General features: G+C 40.7%; 1 protein-coding gene across 4 annotated transcripts in view; it reads right to left on the bottom strand.

Moving 5' to 3' along the window:
- dscama (Down syndrome cell adhesion molecule a) overlaps positions 1-27,698 on the bottom strand; it is a 99,498-nt gene that overhangs the window by 6,462 nt on the left and 65,338 nt on the right. For 3 of the 4 annotated variants that reach the window (XM_034226857.1, XM_034226855.1, XM_034226856.1), the window contains exons 8-26: positions 26,557-26,832; positions 24,736-25,014; positions 24,236-24,355; positions 22,801-22,980; positions 11,969-12,165; positions 11,433-11,529; positions 11,185-11,313; positions 10,333-10,500; positions 9,660-9,730; positions 8,491-8,734; positions 8,239-8,385; positions 5,698-5,853; positions 5,226-5,359; positions 4,177-4,330; positions 3,000-3,117; positions 2,751-2,914; positions 1,968-2,066; positions 1,682-1,870; positions 755-1,045 (exon numbers count right to left, since the gene is read on the bottom strand). In XM_034226857.1, the coding sequence (XP_034082748.1) occupies positions 755-1,045; positions 1,682-1,870; positions 1,968-2,066; positions 2,751-2,914; positions 3,000-3,117; positions 4,177-4,330; positions 5,226-5,359; positions 5,698-5,853; positions 8,239-8,385; positions 8,491-8,734; positions 9,660-9,730; positions 10,333-10,500; positions 11,185-11,313; positions 11,433-11,529; positions 11,969-12,165; positions 22,801-22,980; positions 24,236-24,355; positions 24,736-25,014; positions 26,557-26,832 (3,213 nt within the window). Of the gene's footprint in view, positions 1-754; positions 1,046-1,681; positions 1,871-1,967; positions 2,067-2,750; positions 2,915-2,999; positions 3,118-4,176; positions 4,331-5,225; positions 5,360-5,697; positions 5,854-8,238; positions 8,386-8,490; positions 8,735-9,659; positions 9,731-10,332; positions 10,501-11,184; positions 11,314-11,432; positions 11,530-11,968; positions 12,166-22,800; positions 22,981-24,235; positions 24,356-24,735; positions 25,015-26,556; positions 26,833-27,698 lie in introns of those variants that run through there. The other variant, XR_004570072.1, reaches the window with a different exon arrangement.

The following is a 27,698-nucleotide window of genomic DNA, read 5'->3' as shown; positions in this document are numbered from 1 at the left end:
ACATGCTCAGGTTGATGGTGTCTTCATCTCCAGGATGTGAGTGAAGGAGTAAGTGAATGGGTTGGAAAACTCTAGGGTGGATTTTGAAAATCGTTTTTGCTTAGGAAACATGAAAGGACCCAAGTCAATTCTCTAGGCAATAGGAAAGGATCCTCAATGCGTTCCACGACAACTCCCTTAGCATAGGATTCACTGGACCAGCCTTTATGAAACAAAAGGAGATAATGCTATCCTACAAGTCTCATGGCCACAATATTTAAAGTGACACACCCTTCAGCTGTTCACGGAAACATCTGATCGTGACCCACAAATGCAGATCATGTAAGTTAGCATTTTACAACGTATTCGTATCCTGTCAAAGTGCTTATATGTTTTGATCTTTTAATAAAATGTTAAACTAAAAGTAAAAACTATGAACGTGACGCTAATAGTATAACATAATCAGATAAAGTCAACATTTAATGTTCTTCACTTACTGTAATACGTTTTTTTTACGTTTTTGCGCTTTTCTTTATAGGCACAGTGCTAGAAATGATTTGTACTATTCAACTGCAGCCTCGCTGTGCTTTTGGCACTTCTCTTTGCCTCAAACTACTATTGAGAGAGACTCAGTGTGCTGCAGTTACCACAAAGAGTCTCTTTAGTTTCACTGTCAGAGTGTCAGTGTTCTGTGGATCATGCAGCTGCAGTTCCCTGCTCTACAGACAGGATATTTCAATGCTTCGTATTAACCCCCGCTATTCTGTTCACTTACTGCCATCGTAGCTGAGAGTTGAAAACTTGACTCTCTTCTCAGCGTATCCGGCGCTGTTGTAGACCTTCATCTGCAGCTCGTACCAGCTGGCCTCCTGCAGGTCGTACAGGATGTAGCTCTTGGTGAGGGAGGTGCGCTGCGCCGTGGTCCAGGAGGGCGCGTCCATCGGTCGGTACTCCAGGGTGAAGGAGGTGATGGGGCAGCCACCGTTGTTCCAGCCGTTCAGGTTGAGCTTCACCCGAGTGGCGTTGATGCTGGTGAACAGCTCCTGCTCTTTAGAGTACTGAGGCTCTGTGGAGAGGAGAACAGGGCATCAATCATCTGCCTTCTGTCTCCTACATTCATACTTTGCTCTAAAACAAAAGGCCTCAAAGGTGTCTCAGTTAAGCTGATGTGTCTTTAAATGCCTTTTTGTCTAACAAACAACTCAAAGAGTGATTGACTATTGTAGAAGAAAAAAATATCAAACTTTTTGGAACTTAAATTGAAGCCAAAGCTGTTGATTAATACCTGGATTCATTTGTGATAATAAAAGCCCATCACAATTGTCTGACAATTCCCATTTATTTGTAACATTTAATTTGACCAAGTAACATTGAATTTGACATTATTAGGAAGGGGAAAAAGTCAAGTGTGATTAAAGAAATTAATTTATTACATCATTGTTGATTTATATAACAGGCCTTTTTCTTCTTTTAAAAGGACAAGTATTTATCACTTGACTATAAGTTACTACTGAGAAGTAAGTCTGAGATAATCTATGGCAAAAAATAAAGACTCTGGAAAGTTTTTTCATTAAAAAATACTGCAATCCCATATTATTAAAATATGCAATTCCCGCTATTTATAAAGTTATATAAAAGACCTCAGTTAAAAAATCCCACCTCTAAATGATCAAAAATAACATTGTGAGTTATTTCTTCATACCTTTCCCATGGGTCTTTGCTTCAATGATCTCACTGATGCGCCCTGGCCCCACTGCATTCTGGGCAGTGAGTGTGAACTTGTACCAGGTTCCACACTTGAGGTTCTCCAGTCTGTAGGAGCGCTCACTGGGGCTGATGGGAAAGTTCCCCCACTGCTCGCTGTTATCCTCCGAGTACTGCAGGATGTAGCCTGGAGGGGAGGCGTGTGGGGAAATGAGTGTAAATGCACAGGAAGAAATCCACAGAAAGGTAAACACTAAAACTCCTGCAGGTCGTGTCTGTCTGACCTCTGATGGAGCTGCCTCCGTTGTCCCCAGGGATCCAGGAGAGGGTTATTGACGTGGTGGTTGTCTTCGTTACTGTGAGGCGAGGCTGGTCCGGTGGAACTGAAGGAGAGACCCAAACATGAGTGATTATAATAGTGATGCAGATAACTGAATATATATAAGTGGATACAAGCACTACAATTGGCACAAATACTCCATGGAGGTTACTCTGTTAGCCACTCAGAAATCCAAGATGGCTATAAGGATTTGTCTCAACTGAAAGCTATGTGTAGAACTGAATTGTCCACCACAAGTTCAATTCAGAAAGTTCTTTATTTTTCTCATACTGCCTCTTTTCACCCTCTGTCTGAAACCAGAGCCCAGTCTGCTCTGATTGGTTAGCTGGCAAACCACTTAGAGTTGTCCAGCCGCTGAGCCTATCATTATCACCTATCAGCCTAATGTGTAGGAACGTTAGCCAATAGAAGCGAGAGTGTGACGTAGTGATGTCCTTATGTTCATGATTGATCTAAGCTATAGAACACATTGCAGGGAAGGGAAACTCCAAAAAGCATGATAGGGCCTCTTTGACCGACTACACGCCAGTGGAAGAACAATCCACTTGGCACTATTATTATGACCCCTTAGTCACATTTAGACTTTAAGATGCAATATATATTTGTTGTGTATCATGTGTGAAATGTATGTTTTGCTGTGTTGTTTTATTTGCCGGTACCAAAGACACATTTTCCACTTGATGTAAATGTAATGCACAATAAAGTATTCTGAATCTGAGCGTCTCACCTTGGACCTGCAGGTTGAGGACGATCTTTTCTGAACCGAAGCTGTTACTGGCAACGCAAGTGTAGTTCCCAGAATCCTCTGCTTTCACCGTGCGAATAACGAGGCTGCCATTACCATGGACGCTGCGCCGGCTGTCAATCACAACAGGTGCTGGGGTTCCGTTGCTGAAACATATATGTGTTTAGAATTCATATCTTTGAAGAGACACATTTGTGAGGATGTTTTTATCCTTTACATCACTGTACTCACATCTCCTTCAGCCACTTGATGGTTGGAGATGGATCTCCCACCGCTTTACACGGCAGCACGATGTCCCTCATCCAGGGGGTGGTGACTGTCCTGTTGAAGGTCAGGATCCGAGCCGGAGCTGCACAAATACACACACACTTCAGCATCAGAGGACATGCAGAAACAAATGTGTTTCAAAAGATTTCACAAAGCACTATCCTTTCATTTCATCTCTTGTACTCCCTTAGCTCACAGAGTCACTGTTTAGTAATTCCTTTCTACAAGTATATACATAAAGGAATCTATTCAAACTTTAGACTTTATATATACATATATGTCCAGGTTTTTGAGGAGTCATCAAAATGCCTCGTCTTTATTGCTTGCCCTGTTTAGGATAGATATGGCCAGAGAATGTTTCAGAACAGATGGAGGCATACAATGTGACTGCACACTTCATCTTCAGTTTTCCTTGAACAAGGCTTTCAATAAACCTTGTCTTTGTGTGTTCTAGTATTATTGCTCAATCTACAGTCAGGGTTACAGTCTCCATCTGAGGAGGGGAGCAGGGGAGGCGGGACATCCATCACCTAGCCCTGCGACAGGCTGCTGATAGGAGGCCATGGTGTCTATCAGCATATTCAATCAGCTTATCAGCTCTCACCAAGCATGTCAGTGTTAACAGGGTCAGACTCAGGGTCATCACATTCAACGGATGCTCCCCCACCTGTCCAGATACTAGGAAAAAGCTACTGTCACACACCCACATGGGGGAAATGAGGTGTGGTGAGAGAAGCTGGAGCAAATATTATAAACAGTTAAGAATTGGGACTACTGCAATAACATGATACACTTTACATGTTAGATCCCAAATGCTTTCATTAACTTACTCCTTGAGCTTCATCCTGATATATTATCTCCGGCAATTTATTGCACTTTTTTACTTCCTTATTTCTTTGTGTCTTAGGAATGTTGTATGTTGCGCTGTGGCTATTGTGCATATGACAATAAAACCTTTGGAATTTGAAAGATTCCCAAAAAGATGCATCCCAAGGACACAATGTGCATCTTTTTCTTGCTGACATAAACCTCTATGCACTTACTTTTTATTTGCCCATAAATCAATTTGCATGTATATCACATTTGGTACACAGTAGAGTACTTTATTCAGCCTGGTACTGCACCACAGAGGAGCACCTACCCTCAGCCATGGGTTTGACAGTGATGATGTCACTGGCGTTCCCCCGGCCGGCGGCGGTGACGGCCACCACCCAGATGCTGTACTGACGGTTCCTGCTCAGGTTGGGGATGCGGTAGAAGAACACATCTGGAGCCGCCTCAAACTCACTGCTCACCTGTGGGAACACATTCATCATATGTTCCATTCACTTTAAATACTGCAAAATGATTATTAAACTAACTAATGAATGCTAAAGAATAAGCCTGGTGATATTATATACTATAAACAGATACCATAAAAACTATGAAATCCTCACAGATACGTATTATTAGAATGATAGTGTATATCAGGTTATCTGTGTGATAGAGAGCTTTACTGTTACTAATACAAACACACCCATTGGCAATTGAATTCTGTTTTTAGTGAATCTAACTTTGTGGTTGAACTCACCTCTGAACTCACCCAGCATTACTGGAATACTGACACTCGACTAATAGCATTTATATCTTATGAATACTAATACAACACTGTAAATACTGTATTTGATTATGTGATGTATTGTAGTACAATGTGCATATTTGTACTTTAACAATCTTATATGTAAACCAATGTTTGAAATGTTTTTGATTATAGGCCATTTTACGTTAATATAATATAATACATGTATTTATTATTTTATGTTTTGATTGCACATTCCTACTTTTTAAATATATGTTCTAATCTAAAGTTGAGCCACTGTCACAAAAAGAAAATTCTCCCTGGAAACATAAATGATTCTGAGTACTGGCTCTTTAGCTGTTATATGCTCCCCAATGTTCCCTGGCTGCTCACTAGCCTGGTCCCCCTGCTGCTTGGTGCTGAATGCTAGTTTAAAGTGGGCTGAACAAACAAGACAAGGAGCTGAAAGACACTATAACGCTGCAGAACACTGAGTGACCAATACATGATCAGTTCTTTTTCAATTCAACTCGTCGGAAATGCTAAATGTGTTCATAGATTTAATTCAAGGAATTGTAATACTTGCAATGTATTGAATATCTCATTCCATGTTTTTGAAAACGTTGACATACCGTGGGGTGTGGGTTGGAGCAGAACACGGTGTATTTCCTGATGATGCCGTTCACTTTGAGAGGAGGAAGCCAGGACACAAACACCACAGAGTTAGAAGCAGCTGCTGCCTTCACCCCCGCCGGAGGCCCGGGAACTGAGGGGAGATAAACATCGAGTTGATATATTTCCCACACTAGGCTAACATCATGTATACACTGATTATCATTTAGCAAGATAACAGATGGCAAATTTCATTTTTTACGGGACTGCATATAAGTTACATTAAGAGCGCTCCGCCTAATCGGTTTATTAAAGACCCTGCAGCTTTCTCTTCTTGTTTTTACCAAAGGGGATCATTACCTGCAGGAACTATTATCAATGTGGCGAAGCGGACAATTCTCATACTAAGAAGATACTTGTAGAAATGTATGCAGGCCATTTAGCAGCGCCTCACAGTTCAGCAGTGTTCTGGAGAGAAAATCATCTTCTTACCGTCCTCCTTGGTGCGGGTGTAGATCTGCTCACTGCGGACTCCGTCTCCCGCTCTGGTGAAGGTCAGCACCTGTATGCTGTAGTTGGTGTACTTCTCCAGTCCGTCCAGCTCCAGAGAGGGCTTAGAGGTGGTCACGTTCCTGATCTCTCCCAGCTCTGATGGACGGGAAAAAGGATGGAGAGAGTTAAGTAAGAATTAGACAGAACACCTCAGGTCAAAGGTATTTTCAAATTCAGGTTTCTTATTAAATGAATGCAAGTAGCACACCTGTATGTGTACAGTAGCAGCACATTCAAATACAGCTTTCAGCAAACGTCTGAAATAATTCAGTGTAACCCTAATATAACAAATGTGTAACTGTCTGAAAAAGACCCATTAGCACTGATGCCCTGTTACACTCTGCATCCCTGTGTGTTACACTCTCCCTGCACCCCCCTCTGCTGGTCAGGGACATTATATCGGGTCATACTGATATACGGCTACATTCTGAGATTATAGATATAATAGTAAACAGTCCGATTTGAAGAGATGCATGTTAAGATGATACATGTGAAGTGTTGACTATATAAATAAAATAAACTTGCCTATATTGTGCAAAATATACTTTTAAAGTTTAACTTTGTTGGCTGCAACACTGTGACAACACTTTTCTAAATACCACTGTGCAATGTCTGTTTTTAAGATATAATAATGTTAGTACTTGATGCTAGTTCACTGTTTTTTATATCCTTTTTCAATTGACCAATTTACCAATTTTACTTTAATTTAATAATGAAGTACTTTTGATTCTGATATGTTCACTAACTCTTATAATGCTGCTACTTATTTTGACACCTTGCATGTACTTGTTCTATTTTCATTTTAATATACGTCTTACTTAATGTTAATCTACTCATTTATTTTAATTTTCTTCACTGTTCCATTTCTGTGAAATTCCACGCTGTGGGACAAATAAAGGATTTTTTATTCTGATTTGAATTACCATGTCATAGTTTTTATTATCTTTACATAGAATATAAGCCAAGCCATTTATAAACAACATCAAAATGTGACCACAGGCTGCACACTGTTTCCATGCAGACTCTCGCTGGCTGTCTGCAGCGCTCACGTTGTGCCGACATGATGTGACAGAGCGGGGGTCAAAGGTAATCGTGCTGTCACAACCGATCACTCGGACACACGGTCGGCCTGTGACATCATGCGCTCTGACTTCAACAGGACCATACAGACTTGGCCAGTATCGGAGGTTACTCAGAAATACCCAGAATACACCTGGATAACTAAACAATATAACTACTCTTAAGCATAGTAGATAATCGTAATTAATTAAATAAATAAAGATTGCATTTGCATTGTTTTTAGCTCATAACCTTTGTCTGCAGCACAGTACATTGTATAGATACAATAATGAGTCATATTACCTCAGCAAACAAACTAATGTGATTTATTGGAATCCAATGTGGTTTTCTACATTAATTAATCATACAAAAACAATTGAATTTCTGGTGAGAAAACTATTTCCATTTAAAACATTTTTGGAAAGCAATATTTTACCATATAATATGATCTATTCTAGTATTTTAGTGTTGGTTTTGTAGTTACAGTACAATGATTGGCCTAATGTTGTCTTCTCATTGTGCCCTGACATATGCAGGGTGAAAGTTAAGCAGCTTAGCTCTGGTTGGTCCAGTACACTTAAAGAGGCCCTGTGAAAGTAGTGGTTTCATTAGCATGACTCAGCAAAATGCATAGTATATCTTTGAAGTGTGACAGGTAGGTCAGGGGGATTTCTCTCTCAGAGAATATGTTTTTGTATTTTAAATCCAGCATTGTGCACATTCCTTCTTCCCTGTCTTTGCTGCTGTGTTGCAGCAGAGCTTGTAGGTGTGTAACACAATATATAGACAATATGGATATGTAATATGGATGTTGTTGCTTTAAAATGTCTTAGGACACTCTATTGCTTCTCAATTATAAGATATCCACCGGACAGTACAGTTTGTTTATTTATATAAATATATATTAAACAGTATGTTTACATTGTTTATTTATTTAATTGTTTCACTCCAAGATTCCTGCAGAAAGAAGAACTTTTATATTATGAGCTAAATGTTATTTCCTTTGCTCAGGTTGCTTGTTGGATGTTGCAGAGAAAATGACAAATGTACTCTAGATTAATCTTAGATTGAATAATAACGAAGACCAACAAAAAACCTGCTGCTTCTTATAGCTGTGTAATAAGGAACAGTTAGATGCTCTTTTAAAAAAGGGTAACGCTTATAACATCTCCATAGCAATACTTAAAAGCTAAAAAGCCACAGGGAACCATACAGATCACAACCAGCTGAGGATGTGTTTGTGTCTTCTGGTTTATAACGGATATATGTGTTGTCTTTTTGATCAATTTAGAGATATGGCTGCTTTTTTTTTAAATACACTTGATTAGAATGCGATCAAGCTGCTTTAGATTAGGAAAAGCAGACCAGGACAAAGTTGATGATGATTTGTGTATGGTGAAGTGTTCATATGTTGTTGTGTACCTCCATCAGGAAGGTTGGCCCAGTAGATGACCCTGAAGCCCAGCAGGTTTCCGTTCAGAGCGTCTTTGGGGGGCGTCAGCCAGGACAGAGAGATGACCTCCGGAGACGAGGCTAGGGCCTGGACGTTCTCTGGAGGGCGACTGGGCACTGAGGAGGAAACAGCTGACGCTTAGCAGACTGACAACATGTGGCAGCACCCTTTGATCTCCACTAGGCTGTGATATAACCCCATAAATCTGTCTCTGTGCTCACCATCTTCCAGCGTGGTTGCAGCCACCTCTGTGGAGGAGGGGCCCGTCCCTGCGCTGTTGCTGGCCTGCACCACCACTCCATACTGGGTGAACTTCTTCAGGTTGTCCAGCACCAGGCTCTCTGCGTTGTCTCCTGTGGTCTCCACGCTGATCACACTGAACTGGTAGTTCCCCCCCGAGCTGTACTCCCTGTAGCCCACCTGGTAGCCTTTGATGGCCCCGTTCTGCAGGTGCCTCTTCGGGGCCTGACAATAAAATGACACGGTTATTCCAGATAATGGGTTTGAATGTCCCTGCACTTTTTTATTTGAGTGCAGAAGTACCACATTCTCCAAGACACATCTAAACATAATAGATAGACACTAATATATCAAATAACATTCTCAGATCAAGCACTATTCTGATGAACTAAAGAAAACTGTCTGGACAGTGTCCCCGACGTTTACACATATATTTCATCATGTTTAGGTGTCAGGAAAAAGAATAAAAAAAGCACAAACATGGTATGGTGTAGCTTGGCAACCTCCATCACACCTACATAGATAAAGTCCCAAGTGTGTTACAAGAGCAAGTCCCTCTTCTTTCCAGTAAATACAAAGTACAACCAGTAAATACACATTGAAATGATCCCTTTGAGTTCTTAAAAATCTAATTTATTATGCAATCTCCAAAAGAAGGGGATGCTTTAAATGACACCTATAACTCTTATAACATATGTATGTAGTTTGATGCCTTCATGGTGCCATCACCATCCTCTGTTAGCTGGCTGAGGGGACCTTGACTGTTAGACAGCCGTCAAGGTTTCCCATGTTTAAACACAATGACAGGGGGATGTAGAATGTGATTACATCATCATTTGAAAACATTCAGATGCATTCTTGTGCAACCTTTGAAATTGAGAATAACACACACAATTTCAATCAAACAAATGTATGATGTGAAAATGATAACCTAAAAAACACTAGTCACCCCACCTACTGCATCAGACATTAGAATAAAGATTTATAATGACAACAAATACAGCATGCTACACACAGTGTTCTTTCAACACCTTCCTTTAGTCGGGAACAGTCCTTGAGCGTCACATCTGGGAGATAATCAGTGCAGCACTTTAATATTCACAGCTACAAACAACACACACTTTCAGCCCACAGAGTCGGATCAACTTACCCTCCAAGCGACTCGGATGCTCTGAGAGGAGAAGGCTTCCAGCTGCACGTCCTGAGGCGGTCCGTCAGGAGCTGAGATCACAACATGTACACATTATAAAACTGTACACAACCAGCGCTGATCTGCACAAAACCTACTAAACAAACGTCCAGAGGAGATCAGGATCCCCCTATCTTGACAGATGGGATGCTTTTATTTATAGTTGAGGGTGAGAAGTGCTCAGTGGGGGGGTTGGAGTATACTGTAGGGTGAGCTGATTTGCAGATGGGGTCCAGCCTCAGTCTATTGACCATAGTGTGACATTTACTACTGAGGCCACTAATTGAAATTGTGTGCGTTTTGTGCGAGGTCAGCACGTGTTCAGTAATGCAACAGAGCCGATGGGGCTGAGGTCACCAGGCGGCTAATGAATTGACTCTGTTAGCCCTTTACCTCCTATTGCCTCGACACACACACTCACATGTTTTATCATTTTAACTATGATATACTTGAATGGTGAGTGTCTGAAACATACACTGAAAAAATTAAACCGTTGACTTTATATTAAGTTGAATCTCATATTTTGTATTTAAACTTAATATTATTGCTTTAATGTGAAATCTGTTGACATAATACATTTCATTAAAGCCAGCAGTTCAGTGTTTTCAGTGCAGAATGCAACACAGACTCTTACCGGCTTCGTCCGTGGTGATGGTGAGCTCGTTGCTGGCCTCGCTCTTGCCGATCAGGTTCTTGGCGAACATGCGGATGTTGTAGGTGGAGGAGGGGTGCAGGTCGATGATGGTGGCCTGGTTGAGCTGAGGTGAGACATCTTTGGTCTTCTGAGCCGTATCCCAGGAGGCTGCGTAGGTTTATTGGGGTTATTGGGGAGAACTCAAAGCTAAGTGCACTTGGACAGGCTATATTCAATCATAGTGCTTAAAGAAAATGAATAGGGGGAGGGATAATCAACCAAGATGGCGGCTGTGGCTCAGGGGATAAAATGGACATCTCCAAATTGGAGGGTCAATCCCAAAATTGCTCCAGAGACATGTAGTGTGCATTGAAATGTACAGTATTTAAGTGGCTTTGGATAAAAGCGTCTAAGACACTAAACTAAATGACACAAAACAACAGATTCTCTACAAGCTTACAATTTTGAAAGGGGACACAATATGTATACTAATATATATTTACATAACATATATTTTCAGGTTCATATCTGTATTTTGTGTACTAATGTAACACTTGTGTACTTTAATGTTCAAAAACCTCTTTTCACCCTCTGTCTGAAACCAGAGCCAAGTGTTCTCTGATTGGTTAGCTGGATGGCTATAATGTAAAATGTGTGGGAGTACTAGCCAATAGAAGCGTGAGTGGAACACAGGGATTTTAGCCTTATTAGACCATTTACATGCACAAAAACCTATACAACACACGGAAAACCCCAAAAAGCATAATAGGGCCTCTTTAACCAATGCTATTTGAAACCATTTTAGCTCATTGTAAAATCGTACCATATCGATATAAATGTATTTTCTTGTACCTGATTTGTTCTTGCTCTCAATATCGAAGCCTGTGATTGGGCTGTTGCCATCGAAACCCATAGTCCAGCGCAGTGCAATGGTCCTGTCCTTCACCTCTCTGATCTCCACCTCTGGGGGGTCCGGGGGCTCTATGAGGCATAACATTGACAAAACGTTGTTATTTCAGTCTTACTGAATTTAAGAGGGCAGGCATTTGTAGGTAAAAAGTGTGTTTTTCTTTGAGCAGTTGAGCTGGGAGAAGTCATACCTTGCACTGTGAGCTGAATGATTCCTCTGTCTTCTCCAAACGAGTTGATGGCATGACAAGAGAAGAAGCCAGAGTCCTCCCTCACTGTGGGCATGATCTGAGGGATTCACAGGAATAAGATGAGGTCAAATGAAAAACACTATGCAGCTGGATGTCCACTGACTGTGGTATTGATTCCAACACATATCTGTTATCTTAATTTGAATGGAGTGGTTTTCTGTCCAATAATGTATCACCACCGCCTTTGACTTGTGACCCCTCACCACAGCCTTGGTGGTGACAAGAGTGGTGAGGAGTTCAACCAAACTATGTCATTAGAAGGAAGTCAGAATTGTCTCCCCAATTCAACAATGTATCTCTTAAAAAAAGGTAATCTTTCCCGAAAATATTCAGAACTCTAAAGGAAGTATCCAGTATTTAATAAGAGAAAAAAACGTTGATTGTGCTGTTGCATCATATATAAAATAAACATCAATAATCCAATATTATATGGCGATAAGTTGAATTGTACTCATCCAAGTGGCGCAGCGTCTTACCTGCAGGGTGGAGATGACTTCATCGCCCACCTCCTTGACAGAAACCACGTAGCGGCTGGTCTCTGGGTTGATGATGCGTTCCTCCTTCTCCCAGCGCACCATGATGGGTTTCTCTCCGTGGGCCGTGCAGCTCATCTTCTTCTCTTCACCCTGAGTGGCCAGCGTGGTGTTGGGGTACGATGTGATCATGGCAGGGACTGGTGAGGAAGAGAGGTGGAGAAAAAGGGATGAAGAATCGGTTAGATTAGTTTTCTATAATAATCAAATTGGTACTTTCAGATTTCTAACTGATAGATGTTTGTTGATAGGAGACACATCTCTCTTGTTTAAATAACCTTTGGATTGACAGATTAAACAAAAGGAATTCTACAGGGAAAGACAAACAATTGTGTACAAAACATTAACTCTGTCTCTTATGGTTGCTAACTTGAACATGCTAGTTAGCCTGCAGTTGCTAAAGTTGCAGAGAAAGGCTTAAAGATGGTGATTGGCTCAAAGGACAATGGGAAGAAATAGGTGTCATAGAGTGGCGCATTGATGAGTGCTGCACCTGGTCAATTGTTTTTTGAATTAGCTTTTGGTGCGATTTCTGAAATAGGGTCTCTGTTAAATAAATACATGTTTTGTGGCTAATGCAAAAAAGCTCAACAACTGTCTTTTGTAAAATTGAAAGCACACGTTCTGGAGCAACTGTGATGAAAAGAACCCTAGCATTCCCAGCCGTTTTAATGTTGTGTAACTGAACGTACAGCCTCCCTGTAACGTTGTATGGAGAGCTGCCTCTGTGCGTCTCTTCTATCTGAGGGTCCTAAATGGCTCAGCGATGCTCTAACAACACTCTGAAGACACCACACTAAACGCACACTAACGACATACATGCCTCATTACACCCACAGCAGAGTGTATAACAACCCTCTGCTCCCAGATGCTCACACACACTCACACCCACGTCCACACACAAGCTCATGCAAGCGCACAAATGTGTGCGAGCTCTTGCATACACACACAAACACAAGTACACAAAGCGTGACTCCAGTGATGTGATGTGAAGTGTCAGGCAAGAGGTTGCAAACATTTAAGCTTCATCTCTTATTCATTCTGCAGCCATTTGGCGCACGGCTAAGGAAAAGAACGCTGATTTATTTTGCATGACAAGTATGAATTTTTTGTGAGACATATTTGGAAAAGTGAGGGGAGGAGAAAAAGCTCAGGCTATATTTAAACGATAACGTTTTAGTGCTAGCTTCTCTCAGTTTGCAGTGAAAGTGGACCAGAGGTGGAAACTGTGTAATGGCAGTAAAATGAAGACGTGTTCTGTAAGGAAGTGGAGGCAATCTGTCAAATATACAATACATGTCTGGTTATGGCACATATTTGTTAATGACATATTGATGCAATTGGTTGAACGATGTAACATTTGAAAAAGAATCCTGCACTGAATCAGAAATTACAACAATATGATGTAAAAGAAAAGGGTTAGGGTTCTTTTTTTCCCAACATATATTTGAAATGTTTAGCATGATCAGCTGTTGACATAAAACTAACTACACGTGACAAACCTTTAGATATCCAATACATGGATAAAAGGGAGCGATACCCTTCTTTTTTAATGTTTTATAAAGGCCAGATTGATGCATTAATCAGATAAATTCTCATTAGTTCCTTTGTTGTAATTATCAACACTAATCTATTTTGCAACATGGCATCCTGAATGTGTAAGGAGGTGGAGATACAAAGCTAACAAATCCTCAACAATGGAAGAGTCTATGCAACATGAAGAGTGCTCAGAGATGAAGCACATGCAAAGTGTGCGTCTGTGTGTAAGTGTGTTTAAACATGCAGCAGAATGTGTGTGTGTGTGTGTGTGTGTGTATGCATGTGTGTGCAGACGTGTGTGTGGGTGTGCAGGCAGTGCAGCTGAGCCAGCCCTGAGGCACACTTTGTGGCCCTGTAATTGTTGTGTTGATGTATTTCTTTAATATCCAGTGGCATTATGGGAACAGGACAACGGGGAGGAGTGACGAGAGAAAAAGAAGGAAGGGAAGAGAGGAGGAGAAGGAGGGAGTCCCCCGTCTCATTAGGCATCAACTCCCCTGATATCTAATTCAGCCTTGAACACAACACATGGGGCAAAGCACACAGCTAACACACGTGTGCGGACAAGGGGGAACTCATCATAAATCTTATTTGATATCAGCCATACTTAACATCAGCTTACCCAATGTGTCTCATTACATCACATGTTACTTGTTAGACACTTTTATCCAAAGCAACTTACATACTCAATACTGTGGGCAATCCCCATAGGAGCAATTTGGGGTGAAGTGGCTTGCCCAGACATGCTGACTGCAGTGGGGTTTGAACCTGTGCCCCCCCGATATGAACATCAACGCACTAGACCACTGCGCCACACACCTGATCATGTCTGGAAAGACTCAATCTCTGTTGATAAGACGTTGTGATGTGCTTAAATGAAGTCTTGAGCACAATAACAGACGCTCAAAAAAGTATATACTTCTTAAGAAACCAACAGTCTTTTGTTGGAAGTGTAACTTAAACAAATGTATTCCCAATTAATAATTAACTGTTAAAAAAATATATATAACTGGTATCCTTATCTCAGTATCACAATATTAAGCTAATGTAACCTGATTACTTTTGGACTACCTCAACATCAAAAGCAATGCAAATGAATAAATATGAATAGGACGTTTCCCTATGTTTACATAAGTGTATTGTGTAAGACAACAGAACAATGTAACATTAGAAAAGAGACGGAATATGCAATTGTTTTAGCATACTACACTATATGTATTATAGCAGTATTTTTTCAAGGAAGGATTCCAGATTAAATGATAGGTTAAATGATATGACAGGCTCTCAGATTATTAAAGTTTACAAATGCTTTTTGTTTTATTCATAAATAAATGAAAAGCATTCAGAGCATTTTTACTTAACAAACAAGTGCATCATGACGTGTCAGCATGTGCTTTATGATGTATGGATGTATATCTTCAAATGTATTGTAACATCATAATACCATTTTTTAAAAGGTACTTCTAAAGTTAGTATTTTTGATGCAACTGTAAGGAGATACAGTTACACTTTTTGTATCCAAATAAGGTCAACCTATAACATGTACGTTGTTACTCCAAAAGCATTGTGTTGCAGACCTAACCATGTCTGTTTCTCAGCATGTAATGATTCCTGAAAATCAGCTGCTGTATTTTTTACATTAGTAAAAGTAAGCATTGCAGCCTTGTGAAGCAAATAATAATAAGTGTAGTGTGTTTTACTACTGTGTCTTTGATGTGGAGGTGAGGAGAGCCCTGTTCCTCCACACAAACCCAGAGGGCAGTGATGATACACTTAAGCCTGCAGGGGATTGTGGGGGATAGGCTGGCTGCTGATAGGCTACTCCCGTGAGACAAAAGCCCTTCCCTTCCTCCCTCCCTTCTCCCAGGCTGCCTTTCACCTGGACAGGTTACCATGCCAACCAGCATCGGACAGTCTCTCCTGCCTCCTCCCTCTCCTCCCCCCTCTCTCTCTCCAGGCTCTACTCTTAGAAAAGGGCCATTTCTAGTAGCCAGGAATAGAACATACCTGCCATTGATTTTTTTACAGGAGTATGATGATGATTACACAATCACGCCCTGAATGTCGCAATGCAGGGCCGAAAAAGAGATACCAAAATAAACTGCTACTGGTGGTGTGGAATGGAGTCAGGAGAGTAATAATAACATCATTACAGCAGAATGGCTACAGTACTTCAGTGTGCGGCTATTCATCTGTGATCAAAGAAAGAAAGCAGTGAGACCAGAGGTTCAATGAGATGTGAGGGGGTGGTGGGGAGATGATCTTCTTTTCTTTAGGAATCATCTCGAGCAGCTTAATTGTTATTAAAAAAAACAAAAAGGAAAGGAATGAAACATTAAGCTCCATTTTCAGAGTCAAACAAAACCGTACCAAAAATAAAATGATTGATGAGCATGATCGTGCATTCGAAAAATAGGGTTTGTAATGCACCATTAGCTGATGGGATGTCATTATTCAAGGTTTGCATCTGAAATAGGACTGTCAAAGTTGTGTCCAATACAGTGGTGCAGCGATTACTTATTTTGTAGGTCGACCTGGATGTTCAACCCAGTCTCACGGCATTTCGTGTTATAGTCACGTCACGACATGTAATCTATTGATTCGTGTTCACCAACACGATTTTCCCCTTTTTTCCGTGTCACACAGAACGATTTTAAAAGCAATGTATTTCTATTGGTAGTATGTTTCGTGCCTGCACCACGTATTTTTGTCCGGTCGGGTCTTGGAACACCGGAAGCTATGGGGTTCATAAAAACATGTTCTTACTCAATATCAAGCCACAATTATTGTTTTTATTTTAAATTGTATAATGTCGGACTTTTTTTGCCGTCCGTGAGGAAAAGAAATGGGGCACAGAATACTGAAATATGTATTTTTTAAATCTTTTTTTCCTTTTAATTTGTTATTCTTTTCTAAATAACACACTGTTATCCTTGTTTTTATTTATTTGTTTAATTCTATAATCTCTGTTTTTTTTGCCGTCCGTCAGGAACTGAATTTCAAAATAAACTATCAACAAAATTGCGTTGCCAGGCAACAGCTTCGGGTGAAAACAGTGTTTCCGGTCTCGAAGTTTTCATAGTAAAACCATAGACTGTATATAGAGTAAAACCAAAAGTATTCCCCTCACTGTCAACTAAAAACACCAGATTATCCTTGTTAATTACACAACATTGATTGGTTTACAATAGGCGCATTCACACTGCGGTACTTTTCCCACAAAGGTTCATGTGAACTTAGTTCATGTGAACTCTTTTATCGCGTTCACACCAAAAAGAGCCGGTACTAAAATTAGTTCATGTGAACCTTTTTACCCCCACGAAAGTCCCTGCTAGAGAGCAGGGACTTTCGTAAGGCTCTCTTGTGAGAAAATAGCTATATTTCTGATTGGCTGGAAGGATTGCAAACCACGCCCCGTAAAACTCCCAAAAAGTTTTGTGAAGCCGCCATTTTATTATCCTCGCATTAGCATTATTAGCATTAGCATTAGCCCAGCGCAGAAACGCAGAGAGACTAATTTATGGCAACACAAAATAAAACATGGGAGCGGTGGAGATGAGGAGGTGTCGGCGTTCTGGCGATTTACTCTGGCGATTTACTTCAGTAGAAGCTGCTGGGAGTCCCAGCAGCTTCTTCTCTAGAATGTGATTTTCGAGCCTGAGACCTGAAAAACTTAACAGGCTAATATTTTTTTCATAAAATATAACATATTCAACAAAAAAATGCAATAACGTGCTTTAACCACTAGGTGGTTGTTGATATATTTATGATCCACGTCATGTATTCAGTTTCGGTGGCAGTTCTTCCAGTTTGTCCAGAAGTCTTCTAATCAGGGCTCTATAAATAAAGAACTACGGCAGATGTGTAAGCCGAACCATGTATTACAATGTATTTATGTGATGACTTCCAAAAAGAAAAGCAAGCACACTCGGATTATAGTATTATTTTCTTTCTTTTTTTAAATGTTTTCGGATTTCATATCGCATAAACACCATATCCCAACGTGCATTGCGGCTAAAACATCCATTCACCGAGCTTCAACCATAGCTGAGGATCTTGGGTAATCAGTTCAGTGGGTGTGTATCAAAATGTCCCGGAAATTTCTGTTTCCGGTGACTTTATTTTGAAATTCAGGTCCTGATGGACGGCAAACAAGCCCGAGATTATAGAATTAAACAAATAAATAAAAACAAGGATATTTGTGTGTTATTGTTGAGTAAATAACAGTGTGTTATTTAAAAAATAATAACAAATTAGAAGGAAAAAAAGTCTGACATGATACGATTTAAAATAAAAACAATAATCGTGGCTTGATATTGAGTAAGAACATGTTTTTATGAAACACACAGCTTCCGGTCTTCCAAGACCCGACGGGACAAAAAGACGTGGTGCAGACACGAAACATACTACCAATAGAAATACATTGCTTTGAAAATCGTTATGGGTTGGGATGTTAGCATCACAAGGGCTCCCTTGACAAAAAACATTGAGGTTTTTGCCTTGGATCTCGGAATATTGCAGAAAATAAGATATGTGGCAAACACACGTTCATATTACTTACACCTTTTATGATTTTTGACGCATACATTCAAATGCATGAAGCAACAAGCTAACGTTAGGCTATAAACGTAATACATAACGGTCAGGGTTAGGGTTAGGTCACCAAGGCTAAGCTAAAGGCGGCTAAAGTTAAGTGTGATGTTTAATATTCTCATTTACTTAGCAACAGCTGTTTTTGAAGCATTGAACACATTGAAGCTTTAGACATTCACCAGTGGGGTATTATTAACTGACATAAAAATCTCTTAGGCTTGTGTTAACAACAGACCTTAATTCATGCGTTCAACAGAATTTTAAAAAATGACTTCAAGACAGTGGAACCGAAAGTGCTAAAAAAAAAAGACTAATTACCTGCACCTCTCTCTAAATAACTTTCATAAAATCCATAATAATATGATATAGATAACAGAAACGAAAGAGTGCTGAAAAATATCTAATAAAATCCCCTCGGTGCTTTTCTCTCAGATGATAGCACTGGGCGCTGTTAGCCACAGGGCTAACCCTGGTTTAAGGGGGCCACAAAGGCCAGACAAGAGAAGACGAGCAGAGATATGTGTAGCTCCCTGCCCTGGAGGCACACTGTAAGTGGGCTGGGGAAGAGACTGTGTGGATGAGGGGGGTTGGGTGGGGGGGGGGGGGGGAGTGACTGGTTCACTGGCTGTCTGCAATGTACTGAAATGATTCCCTTAGCTGCACAATTTGCTTGGAAAGGGAGCAATGCACGGTGCAGAATGGGCAGTGTTTCTGTGCACAGGTGGGGGGGGGAGGGGGCTGGATGCAGATGAGTAAACTAGATGAAAGAAATGGAGATGAGAGGTATGGGGGCCTTATGGCTGTCTGAAGGACGCAGGCTGCTCAGTGACCACAGGAACATTTACCTCTTCTCTTCAGTGAAGCCTCATTAAGCGCTCTGCCCTCATCACTGTCTGCCAACATTATGATGTCTAATAGGCTTGATTGGTCTTAATTGGCCCTGATAAACATTGAGTGGCTGTTGACTGAATCTGATAGCATCCGCTGTGGATTGGTAATGAATTGACTGAATTGCATATTTTTTAGAGGCAAGGATGCCTGAATGGAAATCTTAAATAAATAATTTGTATCTCCGTGAACTGTGCAGTTTGACTGTTTATAAAGCACATAGCTTAAATCACCACCCACATATGGGTGACACGTTGTTAGCTAACTTGATTCTAATTCTGAGACGATTTAATAAAAGCATTTTGTTAATTATTTGATTTTTATGTTAAAGGAACAGCACATATGCTATACATTTTAATAAAACACACATCATTCAATTAAAGTAGTGATCATTACTTGCAAAGAGCGTAATATGGAACCATTCCTCTTATTCCGACATATAAGCATTTACAAACAGGTCAATTCTGACCCAAGGACAACAGGAAGGTTAAGCCTGCACCTGCACCCAGTGTTATAACACAAGAGAAGTTATTTCTCTATATAAAACATGTGCATCTGTACACATGAACAAGAACAACTCCCGGTGCTGAGACTGCCATTTCTACTGGCTGTTAGAGCGGTGGCAGTGTTCCTACAGAATGATGCATGGTGTATTATGACGAGACATTAGCCCATGCACACACTGAATGAAAGTGCCAAGCGAGGACATCACAATAGCCGCAATTCATTTCCCAGGGAGTCCAGCACAATGGGCTAGCAGAGGGGGATCTATCTAAAGCGCTGCATTAGCCGCATGGCCCATTACTCCTTTGTAATGGCTGCATGTATCTGTGCCCTTACATTACGCCTTTGTATTAGCATGAGCAGTGCTTTGTGTGCGCGTGTTTGCTCACCTGCGTCACATGCATGACCTTATAGCATCTTCCCGGTGTACATGTTCACACTCTTCACCACAGAATTTCAGATTGAATGTATTGATTTACTGCTGTTTGTTTACTGATACATCAAGCCACACTGGGACATCCAATAATACACAGCGAGGATCATACTATCCATCACGTGAGTGCTTCAGCGTGCGTCAGCTTGTGTGCCTCCCTAATTGGCTGCTAAGCCTCTTAAGTAGCTGCCACAACTCAAGTGGTGTAGGCTGGCCTGGAAAAACAACATAAAAACAGCACAGAGTCCGACATTACAGGCACACACACACAATCATACACACACTCTGAAACCCGTCAGACATGAAAAGACAGAGATCAATCATCTGTGTTTCTGTATTTATTTTCTAGGATCAAATGTAAATCAGGGATCTGGTTAAAATACATGCTTTTACAATTTTGTGAATTACAAATAATATTTAAGGCCCGAGCGAATGACATATCGAAATCCTTCAAGTTATTATTATTATAACGTACATGAAATGTAAAAGGATTTTTGAGGGCCTAAACGTGCTTAAAAGCTGGATATTGTTGGCACTCTTTCAGGATTGGTCAGGGGTCTAGTTCTTGAGTGTGGGCAAAAAGTCTCTATACTGTACCACCCCCTAGAAAGTTGCTAAAAGGCAGTGGTTTCACCTACAAGTCTGAAACTGGGTAGATATACACTGACAAAACTGAACGTCGACTTTGATTAGATGTATTTTGTCCAGAGATTTCACATAACTGTATCAGTTTAGTTGAAAACAATAAAAAAAAAAAATTAGGTTCAATTTAATATTATTGCTTACAACTAAACTAATACAGTTATATGAAATGTGTTGACATGATATATTTAATAAAAGTCAACGTCTCAGTTCTTTCAGTGTATGTAGCATGGTGAGATGCACTAAAAAGGTTCTTGGCTAGGGCACTGTAAATCACACTTGAATGACTTGAGGGCCGACTGTATTGTGAGTTGCTGCCTCTGTGTTTCTGCACACGTCTGTTGTCAGATCTGTAGTGTGAGGAGCATGCTAGGCTGCAGTCAGACAGGAGGGGTCATGAAGGAGTGACTGTGGCTGGCAGACAGTGAGACGCTCAGCGGGGGGGCCGCTGCTCTGGCTTGATAAGAGCCACAGTGGCATAAGCCTCATCTAGCAGCGCCTGATCAAAATGAGCCCCCAGCCGGGAGGTCACAGTCACACAGGCAAATCCTCCATCACGTGCACACGCTCATACTCACATATACATTACGTGTGTCACTGCAGAAGTATGTAGACTGTCAAACCTATGCTTTTAGGATCTCTCTCTTTGGGATGCTATGGACAGTTAAATCATGTATTAGATGCTCATGGTTTATTAAGTGCTCTTTCAAACTGGAGAGGGATGTGTTCTTCTTGGAAAATAGACAAAGACATTTGGAAGAAAGCAAACATGAAAATGAACAAGCAACTCCGCAAAGAAAGTTGATTTATACATCATGTATATCCCAATAAAATGACATTAAGTCCTTTTGTTGCTTGTTTTTATCTGTAGGTGGTTCAAGTGTATGTAATAAATGTATGTGTGAGCTAAAATCATTTAGAAATATCAGTGGTTATCAAAACATGGCAAATATACATTTGTTAGGAACACATGGAAGTACATAGACCTACATATTGTAAGCTGAGTAACACAATAAAAAAGAGAAGTCATCAGATATACTGTATGGGGGGGAACAGACATGGATAACCCATTCTTCCTTCCACCCCCTTCTCCTCCGCCCTCTTTTCCACATGGCAGCTACTGTCTGCATGCAGAATTCAGGGCTTAATGGAGGGGAGCTAAGTCCTTGGCCACACAGCGGATAAACACTGTACTTTCTCTAAGAGATGCAGTGGCTGTGTTTGTTGCTTTCGTGGGATTCATTCAGGCAGAAAGCACAGAGCAAACACCGTGACAGAATCTAGCTGGTGGCCTGCCTGTCACAGCCGCCTCAGCTCCCCTCCCCTGACCTCTCTGCTCCAGTGTAACTCTTCACTTGAACGGCACTGTACATGATCAGCCAGAGCCTCCAAAGGGACTGTGATGAAAGCAGGCATGACTAATAAACATTTTTGGAAAGCCGACTATAAGAATACACTACACACGTAACCAGAGGTTACTTTGGGAGGTTACTTTAAAAATACATTCTCTTTCCATTACTAATTATCTGTTAAAAAAAACGTAATCCGTAACCTAATTTAAGTATCACAACATAACAAGTTTTTGTTTTTGTCTAAATTCTAAAGTGTCTGCCTTCTGCTTAAAAAAAAGAATGAAAGTAGCATAAATGAAAATCAAAAATGGTTTATGAAGCATTTATCATTTAATGCTTCTTCAAATTAGAAGATTAGTTAAATCCTTGAATAATGACTCTATATTAATAGTTTGAAGGCACTGCTTGCACTGAACTGTATTTGTTCCTATTCCTCCTTTAAACACAAACTGATGGAAACATTTCAACCAGGTGAAACATTATTTGCACTAGAGAGATGATGAACTGGAGGATTAGATATGGTCTTGAGACTCGTTTCACTTGAAACTTGTGAAGTGTTGTAATGTATGCGTATTTACCACGTAAGATATTGTACACTTTTGTTAAATCTATTGTAACATTGTAATCCTGATAGTAATCTAATTTGAAATTGAACCAGTTATCTGATTATGTGTTTTTTGGTGTTCTGATTATGTAATCCGCTACTCTTCGAGCATGTACATAACCCCAAATAAAAAGCGTAATGCAGACGTCACTTTAGAAGCAAGTTTTAAATTGACATTCTAGGTTCTAGGTTTTAAGAGGTGTTTTCCCATGAGACTTACTTTTGACATTGAGATACATGGACTTGCTGACATCAGCTCCAACGTCGTTGCTGACTCTACACAGGTAGAAGCCGCTGTCTTCTTCCAGAACATGCTTGATGAACAGAGAGCCGTTGACCAGCACTTCAATGCGAAAGCCTGAGTTCAGGGCAATGGATCTGAACTGAGGGACCCCGGCGCCTGTGGAGAGCGGACAGAGGGATAAGGATTAGAACAAAAACAGGAAAACATGCAAGGCCGACACAAGTTGTTATTCTTCTTCCTTGTCACAATCACTTAAATGTAAACCCTTCTACAATATGTTCGCACTCGAAGGGGGATGCATCAGTGTCTTTGACCTTTTCAGATATGCCAACACACATAAAATAGATGAAATAAGCATGGGGAAAATACTTTGTGAGGGTTTATTGAAGAACAACAATGATATCATGCATCTGCTGAAGAAGTTCCAATGTTATCCATCAAATCCTCCGTCAATGCTACTCAAATAACCATAAAAGACAAATATTTTCATTTAAATATGTTTTGCTGACAAACTTGTAATCTTTATATCTACGGTATATTTGATTACAATGTATTCATTAGTGTATTTTTGGTTGGTTGAGGGGGGGTAACTGATGTCTGTATTTAGACACAGTGGTGCTATGAGCTAAATGCTTATGTTAGCATACTGTAATGCATACATGCTGATGGTAGCTAAGCAGGTATCATCTTGGATGCTATATTTGTTTAGCATTTTAGCATGCCAAAAATATGTATTAGCAGTTAGCACAAAAACGACTGAGAGGATGGTTATACGTTTATTAGTATTTCATAATTAACTAAAGTATGGAACAACTTGACATAGTGATTGTGCCAGATAAAACAACTGGATAAAAATGCATCCTGAGGATAACATTAATATTTGTTTCAATCTAAAATTTGAACATCATGATCGCACTAGAGGTAAAGTCAGGGTCACCAAAGTCATCAAAGATCAGATACAGATTAAAGTTTCACACATAATCAGTAAGCAATGTCATAATTGACCAAATTTGAAGCAATGGATATTCATTCTTTTAAAACAGTTCCTTTTTGTTGAAAAAAACCCCTGTTATTGTGTTTAGTCAGGATGGGATCATGTAAGTCTAGTGGGTATATAATCTTCCTACTTCTAGAGGAATTAAATGTTCTTCCCTGAACTGCTGAGTTTATTTTTCTTATTCCACAGTGCTTGTTTGGACTAGGTTTTATTATGCATTCAACCTCAAGGCTGTGGGCATTATATTTGTCATGTTAGCATTACAAAAATAATCTTAACATACAATTCAGCTTGGTTGTCAAAAGGTAAATCCAGGTAAACTTAAAAAAACGGTTAAACACGTTCACCAAACCCTGAGTGAAAAGTTGTGTGTTACTGCAGTATTTAATGTGTGTGTGTATGCTATGGGTTTACCTTTCGAGTATTCCCATTGGATGGTAGGAACAGGATATCCTTCAGCAGAGCAGTTTAGGATCACTGCTTTTCCATAGATGCCATCCTGGTCCTTAGGTTGCACCACAAATTTGGGAGGAACTGCAAGACAAGAAGCCATTATATTACTCCCATTCATCTGGACACCAAATATCTGTGTCTATGTCTACTGATCAAAAACAGCTGCATTTGAAAGCAATTTCTTAGGGTCTTTCGATCTTCATTTGGAACGGTGAACATTTCGGCTCATAGTTTCAAAAGTTGAAACATAGTTACATCTTTCAATGTATTCAGGGAGAAATATCAAAGACCAATATCACCACACGAGGTTGGTGGACAACTCGTATTTATTTCAACATCTCTAACCTTAACCCTAACCCTAAAATCTTCGCAATGATTTCTGCTTGTAGAGTTGGCTTCAGTTAAACCATGCCTTTCCATTTCTTCGTATCCCAACTTTCTGTTGACTGCCCCCTCCTTACCTCGGACAATGAGCTGGCTCTGGTGCTCTACGGCGGCGGCCTGGTTGCGTGCAATGCAGGTGTAGTTCCCATTGTGCATCAGTGTAAGGTTGGAGACTCGCAGGGAGCTGGTGAAGTCTATGTTGTCTATGGTGACACCCAGGCTGGCCGGGATTGGCCGACCATCCTTCTGCCAGGTGATGAAGACGGGCTGGTCGCCGGACATGACCACGCAGGGGATGAAGACTCGCTGGCCGATAGAAAACCGAGGAAACTCAAATGGGTGGATGGTAGGTGGAACTGGGGAGGAGACATTCAAAGTTATTTTCACCTCAGACCTGTGGGTAATACATCCCTTTGATTAAGGTCAAACAAAAGCAAATGTTTTTGGGGTAGCAGCTTGAGAATCAAAGGTCGCCTGTTCAAGTCCCAGAATGGACTAAGTACCGAGTGTGGACTGGCACTTGGAAAGGTATCAGTGCGCCTCGTGGGCACTGCAGCCGTGTACTTAAGCAAGGCACTGGCCCCCCTACTGCTAACCGGGAGCTGTATAGTAGCCAAACACTGCTCCTAATACTAGGATTTGAAATGCAAAGACTAAAGGAGTGTGTGCGGTGCTGTGTAACTGTGTGACGATTAAAAGAGGAATTTATTCAAATCCCCCATTTCCATTTGTATACATGCATTATTCCCTCCTTATCACCTCTCTCCCATTAAACATCACACTCTGATTTGATTTTATTACCTATTGCCACGTATAGCGGCTGAATTCTCACTCAAACAACATTCATATTACACTTTCTCACTGTCTTTTGCTCTCTGGGGAAACTGTAGCGATCATGAGAACCAGATGCTTTGGAAAATTAAAATGATTTAAAATAACATTGGAATAAGCTGCACTTCAGCGCTTATTTAATTCACAACAAAATAGGCATAATAGGCTCCTGGGGATTCCCTCTCGGCAGCGATGGAATGCTAAGCAGCCGAGAGGCAAATTAGCCGAGGCGGAATGGCGGCATGGCTTTGCCTACTCTGTGTGATCTCCCCCTCGCACACTTGTTAGCACGTCAAGACCTGCCGGTGAGAAAAACGGAAGGGGGGTTGCCCATCCGACATTTCAAATTATGCAGCGTCATTGAAGAAAGAAAGCCATCTGAGGTTATCATCATACGGCTCAGATCAGCGCCACTGCATATTCAGATGAGCCCCAGATAAGCTGGCTGGGAGGGTGGAGACGCTGCTTTGCTGTCAGAGATGTCTCTGCCTATCTGTGTTTTCTGTGACAGGGAAAGATAGACGCTAAGCGATGCTTTAATGTATCTTTAAGCATGCACGCCTGCTGGTCAGTGTGGAGACTGATGAAGTGTTCGCATCCACCAACCAACAGGTCAATGATGAAGTACCCAGGAATGAACTCTAGGAATCCCTTGGTATGATACAGTGTGTATGTACATCTCAAATAAATGGATGTTTACTTGACAGACAGCTCATATTCATGATGGAGTACCAATGATTACAAACAACTACAGTTAGTTACCTTAATCTTATGCTTGTATCCTATATATACACTGACAAAACTGAAACGTTGACTTTAATTAAATGTATTATGTCAAAAGATTTCACATCACTGTATTAGGTTAGCTGAAAGCAATAATATTACGTTTAAAATATATAGAAATAGGTTTAACTTAATATTATTGCTTTCAACTAACCTAATACAGTGATGTGAAATGTGTGGACATAATATATTTGATTAAAGTCAGTGTTTCAGTTTTTTCAGTGCTGGCTTACTATCCCATGTTGAGTCATGAACTGTGAGTGGAGACAGATGGAGGTTCATACCTTTCACAGTAATATAGACGCTCTGGTGTGTGGAGAGCTGCGGCTGCACCAACACGTTGCAGGTGTATTCTCCTTCATCCACATCCTTCTGCACATCAAACAGCTTCAGGGTGCCGTTGTTCTCAAAGGCCCGCTGCCGGTGGTTGTAGGGCAGCAGATTGGAGTCCTTGTACCACTTGATGGAGTAGTACGGGTAGCCAATGACACGGCAGTGGATGTACATGTCCCGCCCAGCGATGGCAGTGAGGTTTTTCATTGATCTGATGCTGGCAGGCCCTTGAAGAACACATTGGAGAGACAACTCTCTTAAAACGATTTTTAGGCGGGGGGGTGGTATAAAAGATAGTTGTGTTGTATTGTGTATGCTTTTAAGACACCACAAAAAAAATTCTTAATCATGCCTTGCTTCATTCTGATTGACCAATTATTGCAAGAATTTATTTGCAATAACACGAAGGAACGTAAATCGTACATTAATCATAACCAGCATACCCTTTCTGCTCTGTTTTTCTCCATGTTCTTTTTTATGCAGAACCAGGGACTCGTGTACCCTTCTATCCTATCCTGTAGTGATTATTACCTTGCGCTCCAACCTCTTTGGTTCTGGCTGTAATTGCCTATGACAAGCATTAGAGTGGAATGTTCCCTTTCTCCACTCATGAAGCTATTATCAAAACCATTACTCATGTTGCCAGCTTTCGCACACACTTCTGAAAAACCAACAGAATACCCAATAGGCTTCCATAGCTCAGTGTCTATCAGGAAGATGGACGATTAGGCTTCTCTTTAAAGCACTATAGAAGACAGTTTAACTAGGCTCTGTAGTGTACTTCTTATGCACAAGCATATCCTGGGTTGCTACTCTCTTTAGCACGATTAAGGAGCCAACGATGTGAGAAGCAGTCATTACACTTTCCCTGCAATGGCACCTGTGGAGATCTATCTTCATTGCTTCACTGCATTCGGCATCCGTGGACCCTCGCTTAAGGCCTACAGGATCGCCCTATTAGCCTTACAACATGCAAGAATGAACACAATCAAATCAAACCTATAAATGTACAGAATGTAGCCTTCCCCCTCTGCAACAGAGAAATACAAGTAGTCTTGCAACCAGCACAGAACGCTGCCCAGTATTTCTACTA

This window comes from Gymnodraco acuticeps, unplaced genomic scaffold (genome assembly GCF_902827175.1).
Source record: "Gymnodraco acuticeps unplaced genomic scaffold, fGymAcu1.1, whole genome shotgun sequence".
In the NCBI taxonomy this organism is placed as follows: domain Eukaryota; kingdom Metazoa; phylum Chordata; class Actinopteri; order Perciformes; family Bathydraconidae; genus Gymnodraco; species Gymnodraco acuticeps.
Note: the sequence above shows the minus strand (reverse complement) of the source record. Positions and strands in the feature narration are given on the sequence as shown.